The 18,566-nt window shown below is 39.7% G+C and overlaps 1 protein-coding gene across 1 annotated transcript in view; it reads left to right on the forward strand.

The window, feature by feature from the left end:
* The first annotated feature begins 934 nt into the window (after positions 1-934).
* CLSPN (claspin) overlaps positions 935-18,566 on the forward strand; it is a 37,154-nt gene continuing 19,522 nt past the window's right edge. The window contains 7 exon segments of the mRNA XM_036742625.1: positions 935-983; positions 12,305-12,434; positions 13,843-14,003; positions 14,005-14,322; positions 15,438-15,599; positions 17,343-17,420; positions 17,653-17,725. Of these exon segments, the coding sequence (XP_036598520.1) occupies positions 960-983; positions 12,305-12,434; positions 13,843-14,003; positions 14,005-14,322; positions 15,438-15,599; positions 17,343-17,420; positions 17,653-17,725 (946 nt within the window). The 5' untranslated portion in view covers positions 935-959.

Genomic DNA, 18,566 nt, shown 5'->3' on the forward strand with positions numbered 1-18,566 from the left:
TCGGCCCTAACCCAGGAAGCCCCAGAAGGTGGGCCCCAACCTAAGGAGTTCCAGAAGGTCAGCCCTAGACCCAGGGAGCCCCAGAAGGTCGGCCCTAGACCCATGGAACCCCAGAATGTCAGCCCTAACCCAGGGAGCCCCAGAAAGTCAGCCCTAGAGCAATGGAGCCCCAGAAAGTCAGTCCTAGACCCATGGAACCCCAGAATGTCAGCCCTAACCCAGGAAGCCCCAGAAGGTAGGCCCTAACCCAGGGAGCCCCAGAAGGTCGGCCCTAACCCAGGGAGCCCCAGAAAGTCAGCCCTAGACCCATGGAGCCCTAGAAAGTCGGCCCTAACCCAGGGAGCCCCCGAAGGTCGGCCCTGACCCAGGGAGCCCCAGAAGAACCCTCACAGACAGGCCCTTGTACCCTGGAGAGGCCTCAGGGAAGCCCGGGGCAGGGCAGAAACTACCCCAGTGCCCGTGGCTGGGCGGGAGGTGCCGGTAGTACCACACCCACCGCCTCATGGACTCTAGCCACCCAGTCGAATTTAGGCACGCGCAGTCTCAAGCCTGGGAAAAGTCAAAGGTCACCACGTCTGACAACAGGCACCCGGAGACCAGAGGACCCTAGGGCTGCTTGGGGAGAGCGCCCCCCAGCTACTCCCCTGCATAAGGCGTGGAGACCAGTGCGCGCCAAGCGCCTACCGCTAAACGCGAGTAAGCCCTCGGCCGCGCCAAGTGGGCGGGGGGATCTCCGTGACGTCATCACAAGGACTGCGGGGATTGGTCGGAAGCGGTAGAGGTGGGGCCTCAGCCCTGACTGAGCGCGAAAGCTCGAACGGCGGTGGCGGGAGCTGAGGCTGCAGAGGCTGAGGAGGTAGGGGCCGGTGTGTGGCCCAGGCTCTGAGGGAACGGCGCTAGCGGCGGCGGCGGCAGCGCTTCTAGTTCTTCCAGAGAGAAGCTCTCGTGTGTCGAAGGCCATGGCAGGCGACGTGGCGGCTGAGGTGAGTGGGGGCACTGGGATACCTCTCTCAGTCGGGGGAGGGGATGGTCGTAATGGCAGAAGATGGGGAACTACAAATCCCAGCATACCCCGCGGCTTCGGAGGACTACGGCTCCTGGCAGGAATTGATGGATGCCGGTGGCGGGTGACAGGGGTTAGTTTCCACCTTGGTCCCTTAGGAAAACAGGGATTAAGAGGTGCTGCGGCTTTGGGGTGCGGGAGGAGGTAAAAGGGGTTAAGTAGATCGTGGATTCGGAGTCAGAGAACGTAGGTTGGAAATCCAGTTTTGACACTTCTTAGTTGTGTGTGACCTTTGTGCAAGACTAAGGTGTCCTTTGCAAAAAGAGAGGAGATGCTCTCTAAAATCCATTCGAATTATCAATCTTATGATAACATTTTGTTTTGTTGAAAGTAGCAAGGCTATATAGGAACACATGGTTCATAGATTTAAAGCTGGATGGACTCTTAGAGGTCATCTAGTCCAACCCTCTCGTGAGAAAATGAGGCCTAAAGAGATTAAGTGATTAGTTCACTTTGCCACTGTGTGGCAAGAAGTGGAATATCGGAGCTGGAAGGACTTGCAGATAGACAATATCTAGGTCAAACCTTACCTGAACTAGAATCCTCTCTATAACCTACCTGAAAAGTGGCCCTCCAGCTTCTATTTGAGCAGCCCAAGGGAGTCCATTCTAGTTTTGGACAGCTTTAATTAAGAAGTTTGGGATTTTTTCCCCCTTTTACAGAGATTGAATCTGCCTCTTTCCAAATTCTACTCATTTCTTCTAGTTCTGTATGCCCACTAAGCAAGACAAACCTAATCCTTCTTCTGTATGACAGCCTTCAAATATCCCTGTTGAATTATCTTTTCTCTGAGCCAAAGCTTGTTAAAAATATTATTTCAGTTGATTCTCACAGCTGGAAGATAAGATGCTATTATTATCCATGTTTTACAGTTGAGGAAACTGAGGCAGACAGGTTAAAGTGACTTGCCCAGGGTCACATAGCTCTTAAGTGTCTGAGCCTGGATTTGGACTTAGATCTTCCTGTGGACCTAGCCCTCTATCCATTTGGCCAGCTAGCTATCTCAGTAGCAGTTTTTCATTTTATTCTGTCTGCCTTCTTTTCAGTTCTTTGCTATCACAAAAAAGTATGGCTATGTCAAAGATTCTGTAGGGTTGAGAAATTAGGCATGTAGTTTAGTAGTTGCTAGTGTCTTCTTGGTTAGTTCTTTTGAATCATTATACCATCTACAATCCTTTCCAGTTTTTTTAAAAGAATCTTTTATTTGAGATATCCTGAATATCTTCTGCAGATTATCTTCAAAATTGTGTAGCTTTCATTATTTATTTTATCATGCAGGTACAACTTTTTTTTAAGAGCTTCATTTTCCTGAATGTCATTTACATCTCAGTACCAGCACATCTGGTACTGGGTTAGAGTTTATATATGGTAGTTACATTGTAATAGATTATGAGACTATATTTCTGAAAAAATGCTGGCAGATATGTTCCATTCTATTTATATTTGTTTCCCTTCCAGTTTCGTAAAATGCTTTTGGAATGATCTTTTTTATTTGAGTCTCACATCAAGATTTCTGTAGGCTCCTTTTCTCTAAGGCTTTCACAGTGTTTTCTGACCTAATCTTCAGTTCTTCCTAAGAATTTTCAAATGCTCTTGTATTACTTGACTGCCATGTCTCTGCTTGGCAAGGAGATTGAGTATTTCCTGGCTTTGTTTGTAAGCTTTCTGGCTTTGCTGTTTTGTTGATTGTTTTATATCAATTAAATTTCTCTAAGAATGGTGATAATCAGTTGATGTCTTTATTTTTATCTACAATAAAAGTACTTCTACGGTTTGCAAACCACTTTACATATTAACACATTTGATCCTCCCAAGAACCCTGTGAGGTAGGTGCTATCACTGCCCCCACTTTACAGATGTGGGAACTTCAGGCACAAAGTGATTTTCCCAGGATCACACAGCTAATAAGTGTCTAAGGCAGGTATTGAACATGGGTTTTCATAACTCTATGTGCAACAATTTATCTACCACCAACTCTGTTTTCATTTTTTTCTTTCAGAGCTAACAGCTTATTTAAATGTTAGGTTGGAAATGTTGTAAATCCATGTAGTATTTACTCATCTTTATCCTTTTTCTAATTACTTTGACCTTTGCTGTAATTATTCCAGGATCTGACTGAATTCATACAGCTGATTCAGTTTTGTTAAGGGCCTACTATGTGACAGCACTGTGCTAGGTGCTACAGAAGCAACGACAAAGAGAAAATAGCTCCTGGCTTTAGAGACATTACATTCTGTTGGGGAAAACATGTACATAAGCATATGCAAAATATATTAAAATATAAATACAAAATTATGCTTAGAAACTAGTTGCTTCCAGAAAGTAGGGGGTGAGCTGTGTCTAACCAGCATTCTGAAAGGATTATATGTTGGTTACCAAATAGGCTCAGAATATCAGACTTCCAAGATCACCTACCAGGAGCAGGGAAATCTGTGGCCTCAGCGTCACATACTGCCCTCTAGGTCCTCAAGTGTAGCCCTTGAAGTTTGGATTCAGTCAAAGGGCCACACTTGAGGACCTAGAGGGCCACATGTGGCTTGGAGGCTGCAGGTTCTCCACCCCTGAGTCTAGTCTAATGTTTTTCCTTTTTAGAAAAATGCCTATTGTCAATCTTTGATCTTTATGTTAGTCACTTTGCCCCACCTTGTAAAAGGTAAAAATATGCAAAAACATCTGATAAAGTGATACCTTCTGGGAACATTTACAATATTCTGTCTTAGTCGTTCCTTACCCTTCTGCCACGAGCTGAAGGGATATTTTAGTAGTAGCTCTGTCAGACTGTCTTTGATTTTTCAGTGACTTTTTGTGATCTTTTAGTTTACATTGTTGTAAATGTATGTATATTATGTGTGTATTTTTCTTTTCATAAAGATTTTTCCATGCTTCTAATTTAACTGTTTTGTCTTGAACAATAATATGTCGTTACTTTCATATATCTTAGGTTTCTCAACCATTTCTAATAGATAGGTACCTATTTTGTTTCTAATTCCTTGCTACAACAAAGTGCTGCTGTGAATACTCAGTTCTTTCTTTCCTTTGGGGTATGTGCCAAGTAGTTGGATATAGCTGGTTCAAAGGGAGAGACATTTCAGTCCCTTTTCTCATACAACTCCAAATAGGCAGCCAGGTGGCACAGTGGATGCAGTGCATGGCTTGAGAATCAGGAAAAAATTAGTTCAGATCTGGCCTCAGACACTAAAGTGACCCTGGGTAAGTCACTTCACTTCTGCTCTGCCTACCCCAGTTTTCTCAGTTGGAAAATTGGAATAATAATAGTACCTACCTCCCAGGGTTGTTGGGAGGATCCAATGAGACGATGTTTGCAAAACATTTAGCACTGTGCCTGGCACATGGTAAGCATTATATGAATGCTAGCAATAATGAGGAGGAGGAGGAAGATTATGATGGTATCCAGAGTGGTTGGACCATTTCCCAGGTCTCCATCAATGTGCCTGTCTTCACACAGCCCCTCTTTTCTCATCTTTGCCATTTTTGCCTTGTAAGAGCTAAAACCTCAGGGTTGTTTTAATTGTATTTTTTCTTTATTAGTGAGAGGCTGTTTTCATGTGGTCAAAGTCTGAGATTTGTCATTTGAAAATTGTTCATATTGTTTGATCTATTAGGAAGTTTGATGATAATCAGATGTTTGTGTCATTTACTTCTATATATTGGATTTCAGACCTTTTTTTAAGTGACATTTGTTGCAAATACTTTCCCCACCTATAGTTTCTTTTCTCATTCTATCTTCATTGATTTTATTTGTGCAGAAAACTTTTAAGTAGTGAAAGTTGTCCATTTTGTCTTTCATGATCTCCTTTATCCCTTATTTAGTTGAGTTCTTCCTCTAGTCATAGTATGAAGGGTACCTGATTTCATTTTTTAATTTTATTTTCTATGGTGTGACCTTTCACATTTAGATTGAATATTCATTTTGGGCTTTTGCAGTATTTGGTCCAAGACACTAGTCTAAACCTAATTTTTGTCAAACTATTTTCCCCGAGAATTCTTTTAAGAAAGGGAATTCTTTTCATAGAAATTAATTTTCTTGGGTTTATCAAAGACCGAGCTACTGTTTTCAGTTGCTGCTGTTACTTGATTGTCTAGTATGTTCTATTGAGGTACTTTTCCGAGTGTTGTTTTTTTTTTAACCAGTACCAAATAGTTTTAATGGCTACTGGTTTATAATATAGTCTGGAATCTGGTAATTGCCCTCTTTATTCATACTTTTTCTCATGATTTCCATTTTTATGCCAGACTTTTTGGTATTTCAAATGGATTGTATTATTATTTTGCCTAGTTCTATAAGCTATTCCCTTAGAGAAAAAAAAATTCTTCATTTTTTTAAATTTAATACTTGTTCTTGATCATAGGCAAGACTCTTCCCCACACCCCCATGCTTTTTTAGAGTTTTTAACATAAAAGAATACTGTATTTTGTCAAAGACATTTTCTTCAACTATTAAAATAATCATGGTTTTTATTTGTTTATATGATCGATTATGCTAAATATTTTCCTAATGCTGAATTATCCTTGCTACGCTGATACAAGTCCAGTTGGTCATAGTGAATTATTTTCTGCATACGTTGCCACTGGCATCTTGTGAAAATTTCATTTGCAATCTGCATCCATATCCATTACTGAGATTGCTATTTAGTTCACTTTCTTTGCTTTTTTTCTGCCTGCTTGGGGTGGCAGGACCATATTTGTCTCATAAAAGGAATTTGGTACAGTTTCTTCTGTCTATTTTGAGAATATTTTCTGTAGCATAGGTACTAATTGCTTTTTAAATGTTTGATAGAGTTCGTTTGTAAATCCATCTGGACTCAGGTTTTTTTCTTTAGCAGTTCGTTTATGGCTTGATTTCTTTTTTCTAAGATTGGATGATTTAATATTTCTATTTTTTGTTTTGTGTGGGTATTTCATATTTTTGGACACATGATTTCCTTTGACTTCTTAGTTTTTCTGGCACATAATTACATAGAACAATTTCTGATGATTTTTTTTATTATCTCTCTGTTGTAAATTCACCTTGTTTGCTTTTTATTTTCAGTAAGTTGATTTACTCTTTCTTGGTCAGGTTTGCTAATTATTTATCAATTTTATTAGCCTTTTCAAAAAATCAACTCTTAAACAAAACTCTCAGTACTTCAATTTTTTTATTCTCCGCTTTCTCTATTCTCTAATTTTCCAAAACTGCTTCTTTTGTACTTGTTTTAGCTTTCCCAGTTTTTTATTTTCTAATCTCTTTAACTGTATGGTCAATTCGTTAATTCCATGTTAATGTGAATTATCATAGACACAAAATTTCTTCTGAAAGACACCTTACTTGTGTTTAGTACCCTTATTTAATAGAAGAGAAAATTGATATTGATTGGTAAAGTCAGGTAGATTGAGTTATAAGCTTATTTGTGGCAGATAAGGGCCCTGAAATTCTGACTCTTAGTCCAGTAACCTTTTAGGTCTTAGTCAACAGCCTCCCTAAATAGTAAAAGTTGTGGATACTATCATCAGTTTAGGTAGTGTCCACTGAATGCCAGTCAGACAGAATGCTTTGCACACTACTTCATACATAGTAGGCACTCAATAAATGTTTGCTGGTTTAAGTAACAATATCTAACACTTATATAGCACTTTAAACTTTGCAAAGAGCTGTAAATATGGTCTCTCATTTGATCCTCCCAACATCCCTGGGATGGTACATCAGGTTGTTATTCCAATCTTACAGATGAGGAAATGGAGGCCAGAAAGGATGTGATTTGTCCCAGGTCACATATTAGTTAAGTGTCTGAGGTAGGATTTGAACTCAGGTTTTCCTGATTCCAAGTCCAGACCTCTTATTCATTGCATCACTTAGCTGCCTAAATTAAATTTGTGGCATTCTTATCATTCAAATTAAATTGCTTTCTCCAAAGTTGCCAATGAGGGGTGGAGTCAAGATAGTAAAGTGAGAGGAAGCATTAGAGTCTAGCTCCTCCATCACATCTCCTTGACAAAGATCTAGAAAATGTGCCATACCAAATCCTTATCCAAAAGCCGAGAAAAGTCACAGTGAGTGACTTTTTTCTAGCCTAGGGCAAATTAGAGAGATCTACAGACACTGGAGATGGGGCTGGTCAAGAGTATGTGTCAGAGGGCTGAAGCAGAGCAATATGTTAGGAAACATCCCTCAACAAGCTGTGTATACAGGAATGAGTGCCATCTGGCAGTGCTGTAGTCCAATACCCAGTTCCGGGTATTAGATCTGTAATGTAGAGGAGCAGCCTTGAACATTGGCCCTAGCTGCCTAGTGAGTAAGGAACAAGTTCTGGGAAGCACATGGGAATTGCATGGTTTTGATTCCAGGAGCAGAGTGCAGCATCCCAGACCTAAGGAAAACACACGGTTCAGTTGCTCTGAACCTGCAAAACTCAATGGGCTAATAGTGATTGAATTCAGCAGCAGTCTACTGAAACTCCCAACCATGCTCAACCCAACAGACCCAAACCTGGGTCAGGAAATTACAAAACTCAGGCCAGGAGGCCAGTGATCAGGAACCTCATCCTTTATCTCTGTGATCACACTACATTCAGAGCACTGAGAGTTTACAGGCTCCCAGCACCAGAAGGATGCAAGAGGACAGAAGCTCAGGCCAGAAATATTCAGAGACTAGTGCTAACTTAAAGTCTTAAGTTAACTAGACTGAAAGACTGAGCAAACGACAACAAGAGAACCCTGACCATAAAGAGCTATTATGGAGAGACCAATCTCAAGACACAAACACAGAAAAAGAGATTGACTTAAAAAAATAAACCTGCAAGTAAAGCCACACACACAAAAAAATGCAGCTTGGACACAAGTTCAACTAGAATTCTTGGAAGAGTATTTTCCAAAAAGTTATAAAATGATTTTAGACTCTACATGATAGGGCAGCTAGATGGCACAATGTACAGAGCACTGGCCCTGGAGTCAGGAGGACCTGAGTTTAAATCTGAACTCAGACATTTACTAGCTGTATGACCCTGGGCAAGTCACTTAACCCTGATTGTCCCCCTCCCCCAAAAAAGGAATCCACATGAGAGTAATAAAGAAAAAATTGGAAAAAGAAGCAAAAACAAGGAAACAAAGATGAAAAGAGAATTAATAGCTTTGGAAAAAGGGTACACAATCTTACTGAAGAAAATAATTCCTTGAAAATTAGATTTGGCCAAATGGAAGCTAATGACTCTGTGAGATATCAAGAAAACAGAGTCAAAAAACTGGAAAAAAAGAAGAAAACGTGAAATATCTCATAGGAAAACAACTGATCTGGGATCTGAAAAACAGATTGAGGAGAGATAACTTAAGAATTATTGGACTACCTGAAAGCCATGAACAACAACAGCAATAAGAGCCTAGACATCTTATTTCATGGATTCCTAAAAAAAAAAAACCCAAACAAACAAAACAGAACAAAACAAAAAAACCTGCCCAGATATCTTAGAACCAGAGGACAAAGTAGAAATTAAATTAATCCACCAGTCACCCACTGAAAGAAACATCCAAATGAAAATTCCCAGGAATATTATAACCAAGATCCAGAGCTCCTAAGTCAAAGGAAAAAAAATACTGGAAGTATCCAGAAAGAATTTAAGTACCAGGGAGCAACAGTTAGGATCATACAGGAAGAAATAGACATTAAAACTCTAATAGTAGGGAGACCTCAATTTACCCCCTTTCTTATAACCAAAAAATAAATAAATAAGAAAAAAGTTAAGCACCTGAAGAGAATTTTAGAAAAGTTAGATATGACAGATCTCTGAAGAATATTAAATAGGAACAGAAAAAAGTATACCTACTTCTCAGCTGTGCATGGTACCTTTAAAAAAGTTGAACATGTATTGGGGCAGAAACACCTCACAAACAAATGCAGAAAAACTGAAATACTCAATGCACATTTTGCCAACCATAATGCAATAGAAATTAGATTCAATGAACAGCTTTTGAATTAAAAGTCAAAAATTTAAAGGAGTACAGAGCTTAGAATGATATTCTGAAAAGTAAAGGAAATGGGCTTGTAACCAATAGTCATTTAGTCAATAAACATTAAATGCCTACTATATTCCAGGCATTGTGCTAAGCATTTGTAGACACAAATATAAAAAAGATAGTCCTTGTCCTCAAAGAGCTTACAACCTAATGGGAGGAGACAACACACAAAAGAAAGCTGAAAAAATGGAGGAAGAGGGAAGATACCCAGCACCAGGGCCTGGTGGAGAGGCTGAAGAATTCTGAAATGAGTGCAGTCAGGTGGGAGATTTCTGAGATGTCTCTCCTGTCCCCTCTCCTTAAAGGAAGGAATTTGTGGCTCCACCCTCTATTTAGAGGTCCAGAGGATACTGATGAAGTGTGAGTAATGAGGCTTTAGATTAGATAAGATATTGACTTTTCCCTGTGATGATTTTACTGGGGGCACATTGGAGAAGCCAAAGAAGTCCAAAATGAGTGCATTGCCCCTAACCAAAATGAGGTGGAAAATTGAAATAATTTACCCAGTAAAATTGACTATAGCCATACAGGGGGAAGCTGTATCTTTAATGAAATGGAGGACTTCCAAGCATTTCTGATGAAAAGACTAGAGCTAAGTAGAAAATTTGGCATGCAAACACAGGAGTCAAGAGAAGCATAAAAAAAAGTAAAGGTGAGTATATGGGGAGATGGTAGCCCCTCAGAGCTTTATCATCACCAGGGATGATAGGAAGATATCTTAATTAGATGGAGGGCCTGGGTGTGATTCAGTTCTGTTTGGATGATCTCAAAAGAGGAATGGAAAGAGTGAGGGCACTGGGAGAGGAAGGAAGGGAGAGGAAGAAGGGGGGAAATTATTTCATGTAAGTGGGTTGTGCAAAGGGAAGTTTATACAACAAAGAGAAAGCATTAGGAGTGAACAGATGAGACTCCAATCTCGTTTTCATCTGAACTTGTTAAAGGAAGAAAGAAAACAGGAGCACACACAGTTGAGTACAGAAACTCACCTTATCTAAGAGGAAAAGAAGTTAAAAGAAAAGAGAGGATTACTAGGAAGGGTAGATCAGGGGAGGCATTAGTCAGAAGCAGTACATACTCTTAAAGAGGCAACAGGGAAAAAAAGAGAAGGAAAAGTATAAAAGAATAAAATAGATAATTATAATAATAATAAATAATAATATTTAATAAATAGTAATAATAATAAAAACCCAGGGAGGTTAAGTGATATTTTGAAATTAACACATGTAATAGAGCTGAGATTCAAACACAATTTCTAACTACAAAACCAGCACTGTACTAGATAATTTATATTACATGTGTACATATCTTATTTCCCATACTGGATAATAAACTCCATGAGGACAGAGATAGTGTCATATGTATATTTGCCTACATACATATATATAGACACACACACACATGTATACGTATACATATTTATATACACACATACATACATATTTGTATCTCCTTCCAAGGTCCATTCATTAATCTGCTCTTTCTTTTTTCTCTTGTAGCATTGGCTACATCCCACAAATTTTGGTATGTTTTCTCACTGTTGTCATTATCTAATGAAAATCTTGCTTGTTTCTATGATTTGTTCTTTGACCTACCCATTCTTTCGGCTTGTTATTTAGTTTCCAATTAATTTTTAACTTTTGATTCAAAGGCTGTTCATTGAATCTAATTTTTACTGCATTATAATTGGCAAAATGTGCATTGAGTATTTCAGTTTTTCTGCATTTGTTTGTGAGGTTTTTCTGCCTCAGTACACGGTCAACTTTTTTAAAGGTACCATGCACAGCTGAGAAGTAGGTATACTCTTTCTTGTTCCTATTTAATATTCTTCAGAGATCTGTTATATCTAACTTTTCTAAAATTCTCTTCAGGTACTTAACTTTTTTCTTATTTATTTTTTGGTTATAAGAGAGGGGGTAAATTGAGGTCTCCCTACTATTAGAGTTTTAATGCCTATTTCTTCCTGTAACTCGTTTAACTTATCTTTTCAGAATATACCTGTTATGCCATTTGGTGCATATAAGTTCAATATTGATAATAATTCATTGTCATGGTACCTTTTAGCAAAATGCAGTTTTCCTGCCTATCTCTTTTAATTAGGTCTATTTTTGCTTTTGTTTTGTCTGAGATCTGACAAATAACAGATTCTGCTCCAGCCCCTTAAATTAACTCAGTGTGTATCTTTGTTTCAAGTGTGTTTCTTGTAAATAACATATTGTTGGAATCTGGTTTCTAATTCATCCTGATATCTTCCATTTTATGGCTGATTACATTTCTTTCCCATGAATAGGTATGATTGCTAAATGACTTGCCCAGGGGCAGTCCCTTGAGTAAGATTTAAACTTGGGTCTTCCTAGTTTTTTTTTTTTTAAGTACTGTGCACTAGTCTCTGTGCTGCCTTATCGCCCTGGTCAAAGATAGAAAGATCCAACATATACCAAAATATTCATAGCAGCCTTTTTGTGGTAGCAAAAAACCGGAGACAAAATAATTGCTGTTGCTTGGAGAACAGTTAAACTGTGTTACATGATTGTTGTAGAATATCACCGTGCTTTGAGAAATGAGTATGAAGAATAGAGAGAAGCTTGGGAAGACCTAAACTGAAGGAAGAGTGTAGAGTGCATCCACACAGTAGTGAACCAAGAAGTCAGTACATGGACCTTTGCAATCACTTTGATAGATTCATAGGGAATCATAAGGATTTGTGATCATTCACAGACAGACCCCAAGGCTCATCTTATACTGATGCTGGTGAAAGAATATACGTAGCAGGGTTTTGAGAAATATGGAATTCACATCTAGTCCAGTGGCCAGGACTTGGCCAATCATACACAACAAAAAAATGAACACAGGTGAACAAAACTGATGAGCTGTGTACCAGGCAGCTAGTTCAGACAGATAACTGGTAATTGTGTCTAATCAACAGTGCCTGTGGACAAAAGCAAAACTGAGTGGGGATTGGTTTTTATGCTGCCTTAGGGAAATGTTTTGTGTTTCTAACCATACATTTTGGACTCTATTACTTGATGTCCTTTTTATTCTACCATGTTGTGACTTTAATTGTTGCTATCTTAATGCGATATGATGCTCCTAAACTTTTTTTCCCCTCAAACAATTTACTAACAGTTAACTGTAAATTCAACATTACAACAATACCCAAGTAGGTATTTGTTATCTATAATATTGTCAGGAGATCTGCTTGGTTAACAAGTTAATTAAAAATTTATTCCAATTTTCTAGCTTCACCTAGATGTTGAAGATCCCAAACTGAACACAAAGGAAGAAGCTGATTCAGACAGTGGGCGGAGCAGCTGTGAAACAGGATCTCTAGGCCATTCCAACACAAGAAGTACACCCCTGGTTGAAAGAGGTTTGTGTTATTATCTGATCCCTTGTTTTCATAGGTAAAACCTCCAGAGTTCACTTAGTTCATGAATAGGGTTCTTTTTTTTTCTTTTTTTGCTGAGGACACCACCATCTTCCCAGTTACCCAGCTTCCTGGATTTATAGTCCTCACTGATTCTTCCCTCTCACTCCCCTCTTCCCCTCCTGTTAGTTGCCCATCTTTTCTTGAATGTGTCTTTTTAGTCATATTGCAAGTACCCTAGTTCCATTTCTCTTTCACCTGGACCATTGTAGTCTCCTAACTGGTCCCTCTGTTTCTAATCTCTCCTATATAGCTGCTAGATAATTTTAATCAAGGCATAGAGTTTGACCCAAACCTTTACTGAGTTTCCTATTGCCTCTAGGATAAAATGCTGATTGCCCAAGCTAACATTCAAGGTTCTCCACAACTTGGCTTGAGCTCATCTTTCTAATGTTGTTTCACATCTTTCTTCTAGCTAAATTGGACTGCTGGACATACGTTGAGCTCTTTGCCCCCCTGTGCCTGTAATTCCTTCCTTCCTCCTCTCAGCCCATCGGAGTCCTTGTCTTTTTTAGGATTCAGCTCAGGGGACCTCCTCCTTTGCGGTGTCATTCCTGTTCCTCCTAGTTGTTAGTGCTTTCCATCCTCAAATTGTACCAAAATCTGTCGGTGCAGGCTGTGTCCCTCCAGTAGAACATAAGCTCATAGAGGGCAGGAGCTGTTTCATTTTTGTATTTACATCCCTAGTAATGCTCACAGTAGCATGAACTTAATAAGGGTTTGTTTAATTGAATTGAGTTGATTTGAGATTAGATGTGTAATTCAATTTGGAGAATGCCCTTATACATTTTGCTTGGTTGAACAGGTAAGAATAGGTTGCTGGGAATCTGGAGATTAGATTGTATTGCTGGGCATCAGGAGGCCTAAATTCTAGTCCCAGCCTGCCCACTGACTCATGTAATTTTAGGCAAATCCCTCCCCTTCTCTAGGCTGCTGTTTCCTCTTCTCTATAAATAAGGGAGTTGCACTAGATGATCTCCAGAGCTCCTTCTAGCTCTAAAATTCTATGGTTTACAAACATATTTGGATGAACTCATTCCAGCAGCAGTGTCAGAATTGTAAAATTTCATACAGATTAGAAATGTTTTCTACACTGAGCTGTTAAAGTGTGGATAATTACATTTCTCAATATGTGAAAGCTATGTTAGGTTCAGGAAAATGTTTTCATAATGTGGATAAGGCTCGATTTGCTGTGCTAAAATAAACCTTTAGTGGTAGTTGCAAGATTTCACAAGCTGAAATAAATCTCTGACGCATCATAACCATCCACTTCTGCAGATGAATATTTTGGGGGAGACAGGGACAAGTCCAAGTGACCGAGTAACAGTTTTTCATCTTTCATTTATTCCAGACTCAGATGAAGAGATCTTTGTGAGTAAGCAATTGAAACGTAACAAGTTCCTCTTGCAGGACAGTGACAGTGAAGAAGATGACAGAGATGTCCTTCCTAAGAAGGCTGACTATGACAATACAGAGGTGGAAAGTGGGGAGAATAAAGAAAACATATATGCAGGGAAAAAAAGGAAAAGCCAGAAAGATTTACCAGGCTCTGAGGGACAGTGATGAGAGTGACGTTGGAGAACCACCGTACCAGAAGAACCTTGACAGTCGGATGATGGCTCCTTTGGCTGAAAGTACCTTGGATCTGGGTTCCCAATCCCCGAAGTCTATACCCTCACCAGCAGGTGCCAGGAAAAGGTTCAAACAACGTACTCAGGATAAAGAAGATGCTGGAGGGAAAAGAAAAGGGAGATCACAGAGGAGGCTTGAGAAGGAAGCCAAAAAGATGGAAGTGATTAGTCGGCTGAAAAAAAAGGAAAATAAAAAAGAGGTATTTTTTTAAAGGCCATTTAGATATTTCTAGGATGTGTTTAACATTAGATTTGTATATTAATGACCTATCTCCATATTTTATTTTTCATTCCTTAAAGACAGGGACTGTGTGTTCTGTATGTCTTTCCCCTTCACAACCTAGCACAATGTGAAGGGACGGATGGGATGGTGAAAAAGGCATTGGACTTGGAATCACAGGACCTGGGTTCTAGGCCTGATTCTTGTTGTAATTGTCGTTCAGTTGTTTTTCAGTTATGTCTTGACTCTTCATGACCCCTTTGGGGTTTTCTTGGCAAAGATACCCGAGTGGTTTGGCATTTCCTTCTCTAGCTCCTTTTATAGATGAGGAAACTGAGGCAAACAGGGTGAAGTGACTTCTCTAGGGTCACGCAGATAATAAGTGTCTGAGGCTGGATTTGACTCAGGAAGAGGAGTCTTCATGATTCCAGGCCCAATACTTTATCTGTTGCACCACCTAGCTGCCCTAGTCCTGGCTCTACCACTGGGTAAATCATATCACCTTTCAGGACCTCAGTTTCCCTATTTGCAAAATGGGGATAATAATTCTTATATCACATGATATTCTAAGGAAAGGGCTTTGTAAACTCTCAAGTGCTATGTAAATATAAACAATTAACATAATAGACAGTTAGTCTTTGAATTGAAGAATGCAAGTTAAGTTTGAAACGAAACTGGATTTTTATACTTCTCATGTGAATTAGCATGCTTCCAGCAATTAGAATTCTTGTTTGTTAAGTCAAAATTCAGCCCTAATTAGTTTTGAAAGTAAGCACCCAATATAGATGATTCCATTTTCAAAAAGCCTTCACTAATTTCTAAGTACATTTTAGGCAATTGTTTGCAGACAGAACTTTCCATGTCAGGGACAGATGTGTGTTGTGAACTAATTAAAATAAGTCTTCACTCTGGCAGAGTCAGAGTTGTTATCTGTTTCAGAATATTAATGTGATCACCTCAAAATCCTTTTCAGAGGTAGGTGGGGTATAAATCTTAAGTGAATAAACAATAGATAATATTAAATTGAAGAATGAGCGGAATATAGATTTTGTTTTTGCTTTTGTTTCATTTGGTTTTTTTTGTAATGTCACACAGGAAGGTGAAACCAAGCAACTATTCAACGACAGTGGCTGTCTTCTTGGGGACAATGATCTTTTTGAGACTGGATTGGAGGAAGAAAATGATCCCCCACTGGAAGATGAAGTATCGTTAGAATCAATACGAGCTTCTGTGAAAGGGAAAGTCAAAAAGCACAAGGTGAGTAAAGGGTTAATGGAACTAGGCCTTCCCATCATTCCCAGCCTTTGTTTTCCCTCCTTAGCTTAGAGTTGGATGTTGATAGAGACTTTTTTTTTAACTTAAGAAAATCATGTGCTGATTGATTTAGGTTTTTCAGCGGTTGTTAATTTTGGAAACTGTCGTACAGGTGACAGACATGCTAACCCGTCGGGAAACTGGGGCTGAGGTAGTATTGCCATATTAGGACTGACTGATAGCAAGTGTTGCTTCAGAATCTGTAAAAATGTTAAAATTCTCCCATGGGAATGGGATGGTCATTAGGATGTTTTCTCCAATTTGGTTTGTAAATCACACATACCCTGGTAGGAGGCAGTCAAAAGGTGGTGTTGAATTCCAGCTGGGGTGTGAAGCTCACAGGCCTGGATGAAACAGATTTTTTTTTACCTTATAAAAACATAGACTACAGATGGGGGACCAGAGTACCAGGCACACAGGTAGGGTCAAAAGGGGACAACTCTCAGAACCGGGGGAGATGGCAATAAGGATAGCTCTTCCCTGAGCCCCCTGAAGCAGATGCGCTAGTGATGATTGCTGACACATATATAGTGCTTTGAGAAGCAACATGACGTGGTGGATGAGAATCAGTCTTGGAGTTGAGGAGACTCAGATTCCCCCTTGTGACACATACTAGTCTTGCAACCTTGGGCAAGTCACTTAGCTTCTCATATATGGGCCTTATAGTTTGTGAAGCCCTCATCTGGGCCTCACAACAACTCTGTGAAGTAGGTGGTGAGTACTACCGATAATATTATTATCTCCATCTTTTAGATGAGGAAACAGACTTGCCCTTGGTTACAGAGCTAATAAAATCAGAAGATGGATTTGAATCCGAATCTTCTGATTCCAAGTCTCTATACATTTCACCATGTTGCCTGCTACAGAGGTTTTTCTGATCTCCTTGAAAGCATAAGAAGCATTTGGAGGAGAGGGATGCTTTAGAGAACGGCTGTTGAATGCTTATTATATTGTAAGCTTTGTTCAGGGCATCAAATTTATTTTCTGGGCATTCTTATGAATGTGTGGGATCCAAGCAACTTAATATTCTTTGGGGATTTTATACCTATTAAATAATTAGTTCAATCTGAAGAGAGTGTCCAAAATGCCTGGGTTCACAAAACAAGTCTGGGCTCAGAACATTCTGGTAAGAAACATATCTTCTCAGTCCACTTAGACATTTGATCCCTTTAGTTACAGAAGACAACTATAGCATGTCGGACTTGGAAGGGCTCTTAGAGACCATCTAATAGCTAACGATAATAGCTAACATTAATGTAGAACCTCCTGTGTGCCTGTCACTGTGCTAAATGCTTTACAATCATTGTCTCATTTGATCTTCACCACAACTCTGAGAGGTAGGTGCCATTTTACAGATCAGGAAATTGAGGCAAACTGAGGTGAAGTGCCTTGCCAAGGGTCTTACAGCTAGTGAGTATCTGGTGGATTTGAACTCAGGTCTTCCCAACTTGAGGCCTGGTGCTCTAATTACTGTACTCCCTAACTTCTTTCACTTACCTGATCTGACCGCCTCATTTTAGAGAGGAGGCAACCAGAGGGGGATCCCGACATGCCAAAGGTTGGATGACGAGTCTGTTTGAGCTGGGACTGGAAGCGAGGCCTCTTGACACCTCAGCCAGGGCACTTCTCCCTGTGCCGTGTCAGCTCTCCTCTTTGAGATGATTACTTTGCTGTCTTGTCTTTTAGAAAAAGGAGCTGTCTTTGGAAAGTGGGGGCTGTTCATTTGAAGATGAAAAGGAGCTGTCAAAAGGAATGATAAGAAAGGTGAAGTAATGCTCAGAAGCCCTATTATGTTCCCTTTGATTTCTTCCCATTGAGTCGTTCATTTCTCCCTCCTCATGTTTATTCTGTACTGAGTCCTATAATAGTCCTGCGTGCAACCCGCCCCCCCCCCAATTCCTTTTCCTCCTTGTTTCATTAGAAAGAAAAGCCTCTTTCAGGATGAAACATCCTTCTTTATGCAAAGTACCAACATAGGGTTTCTTTTCTCTTTAAGGAGAGGAAGGCAGCCAAGCTAAGTAAGGAAGCTATGAAAAGACTACATAGTGAGACCCAACGCCTTATTCGAGGTAATGTTCTTGCTGCATTGCACATTGTGGAAAACAGAAGTGATGTCTTTGTAAGGAAATCCGTTTTGGCTAAAGGGATGTTTCTGATGTTCTTATGTCTAAACTTAGTTTATACCCCTGTTCTGTTCATTATTTTTATTTTTATCAATAACTTGGTGGCACATCTATTAAGTTTGTGGATGGCATAAAGCTGGGAGGAAGAGGGCAGTAATTCATATAATTTATGTAATTCATATAAACCTTAAGGTTTGCCAAGCACATTGCTCACTCAAAACAACCTTGTGAGGTAGAGAGTACAAGTAATATTTACAAGGATGCCCCTCCCCAACCCACTGGCAAATATGACTTATTACATTGCCTTTTACAGATGAGAAAACTGAGGCAGAGAAAATTTAAGTGATTTGCCTAAGATTGCATAGGCAGTAAGAGCTAGAATTCAAATCCAAATCTCTTTCTCCTAAATCTCAATCTGGTGTTCTTTCTCCTATCCATCACTGCTTCACAAAGCATACTGACTTGCCCATGGTCACACAAGAAGCATAAAGGCCTGGATGTGGAACTCAGGTTGCCTGAATCTCAGACCTAATCCTCACATCACTGTACCTTGTTGCCTCTGTGTAAAGGAAGGGACACTGGACTGGGAGTTAGGAAATCAGTGCTGGTCTTAACGTTGCTACTGCTGTGTGACCTGAAGAAGTCATCTGAGCTCTTTGAGCATCAGTTTCCTCATCTATAAAATAAAAGAGTGGCATACTGTGATCTCCTAGCTTTAACTTTACATGATTCTATAACTCATTGGGATCAGTGGTTCTTGAAGGGCGTGCCAGGACGTGGTCCTAAA

This window comes from Trichosurus vulpecula, chromosome 2 (genome assembly GCF_011100635.1).
Source record: "Trichosurus vulpecula isolate mTriVul1 chromosome 2, mTriVul1.pri, whole genome shotgun sequence".
NCBI classification, from domain to species: Eukaryota; Metazoa; Chordata; class Mammalia; order Diprotodontia; family Phalangeridae; genus Trichosurus; species Trichosurus vulpecula.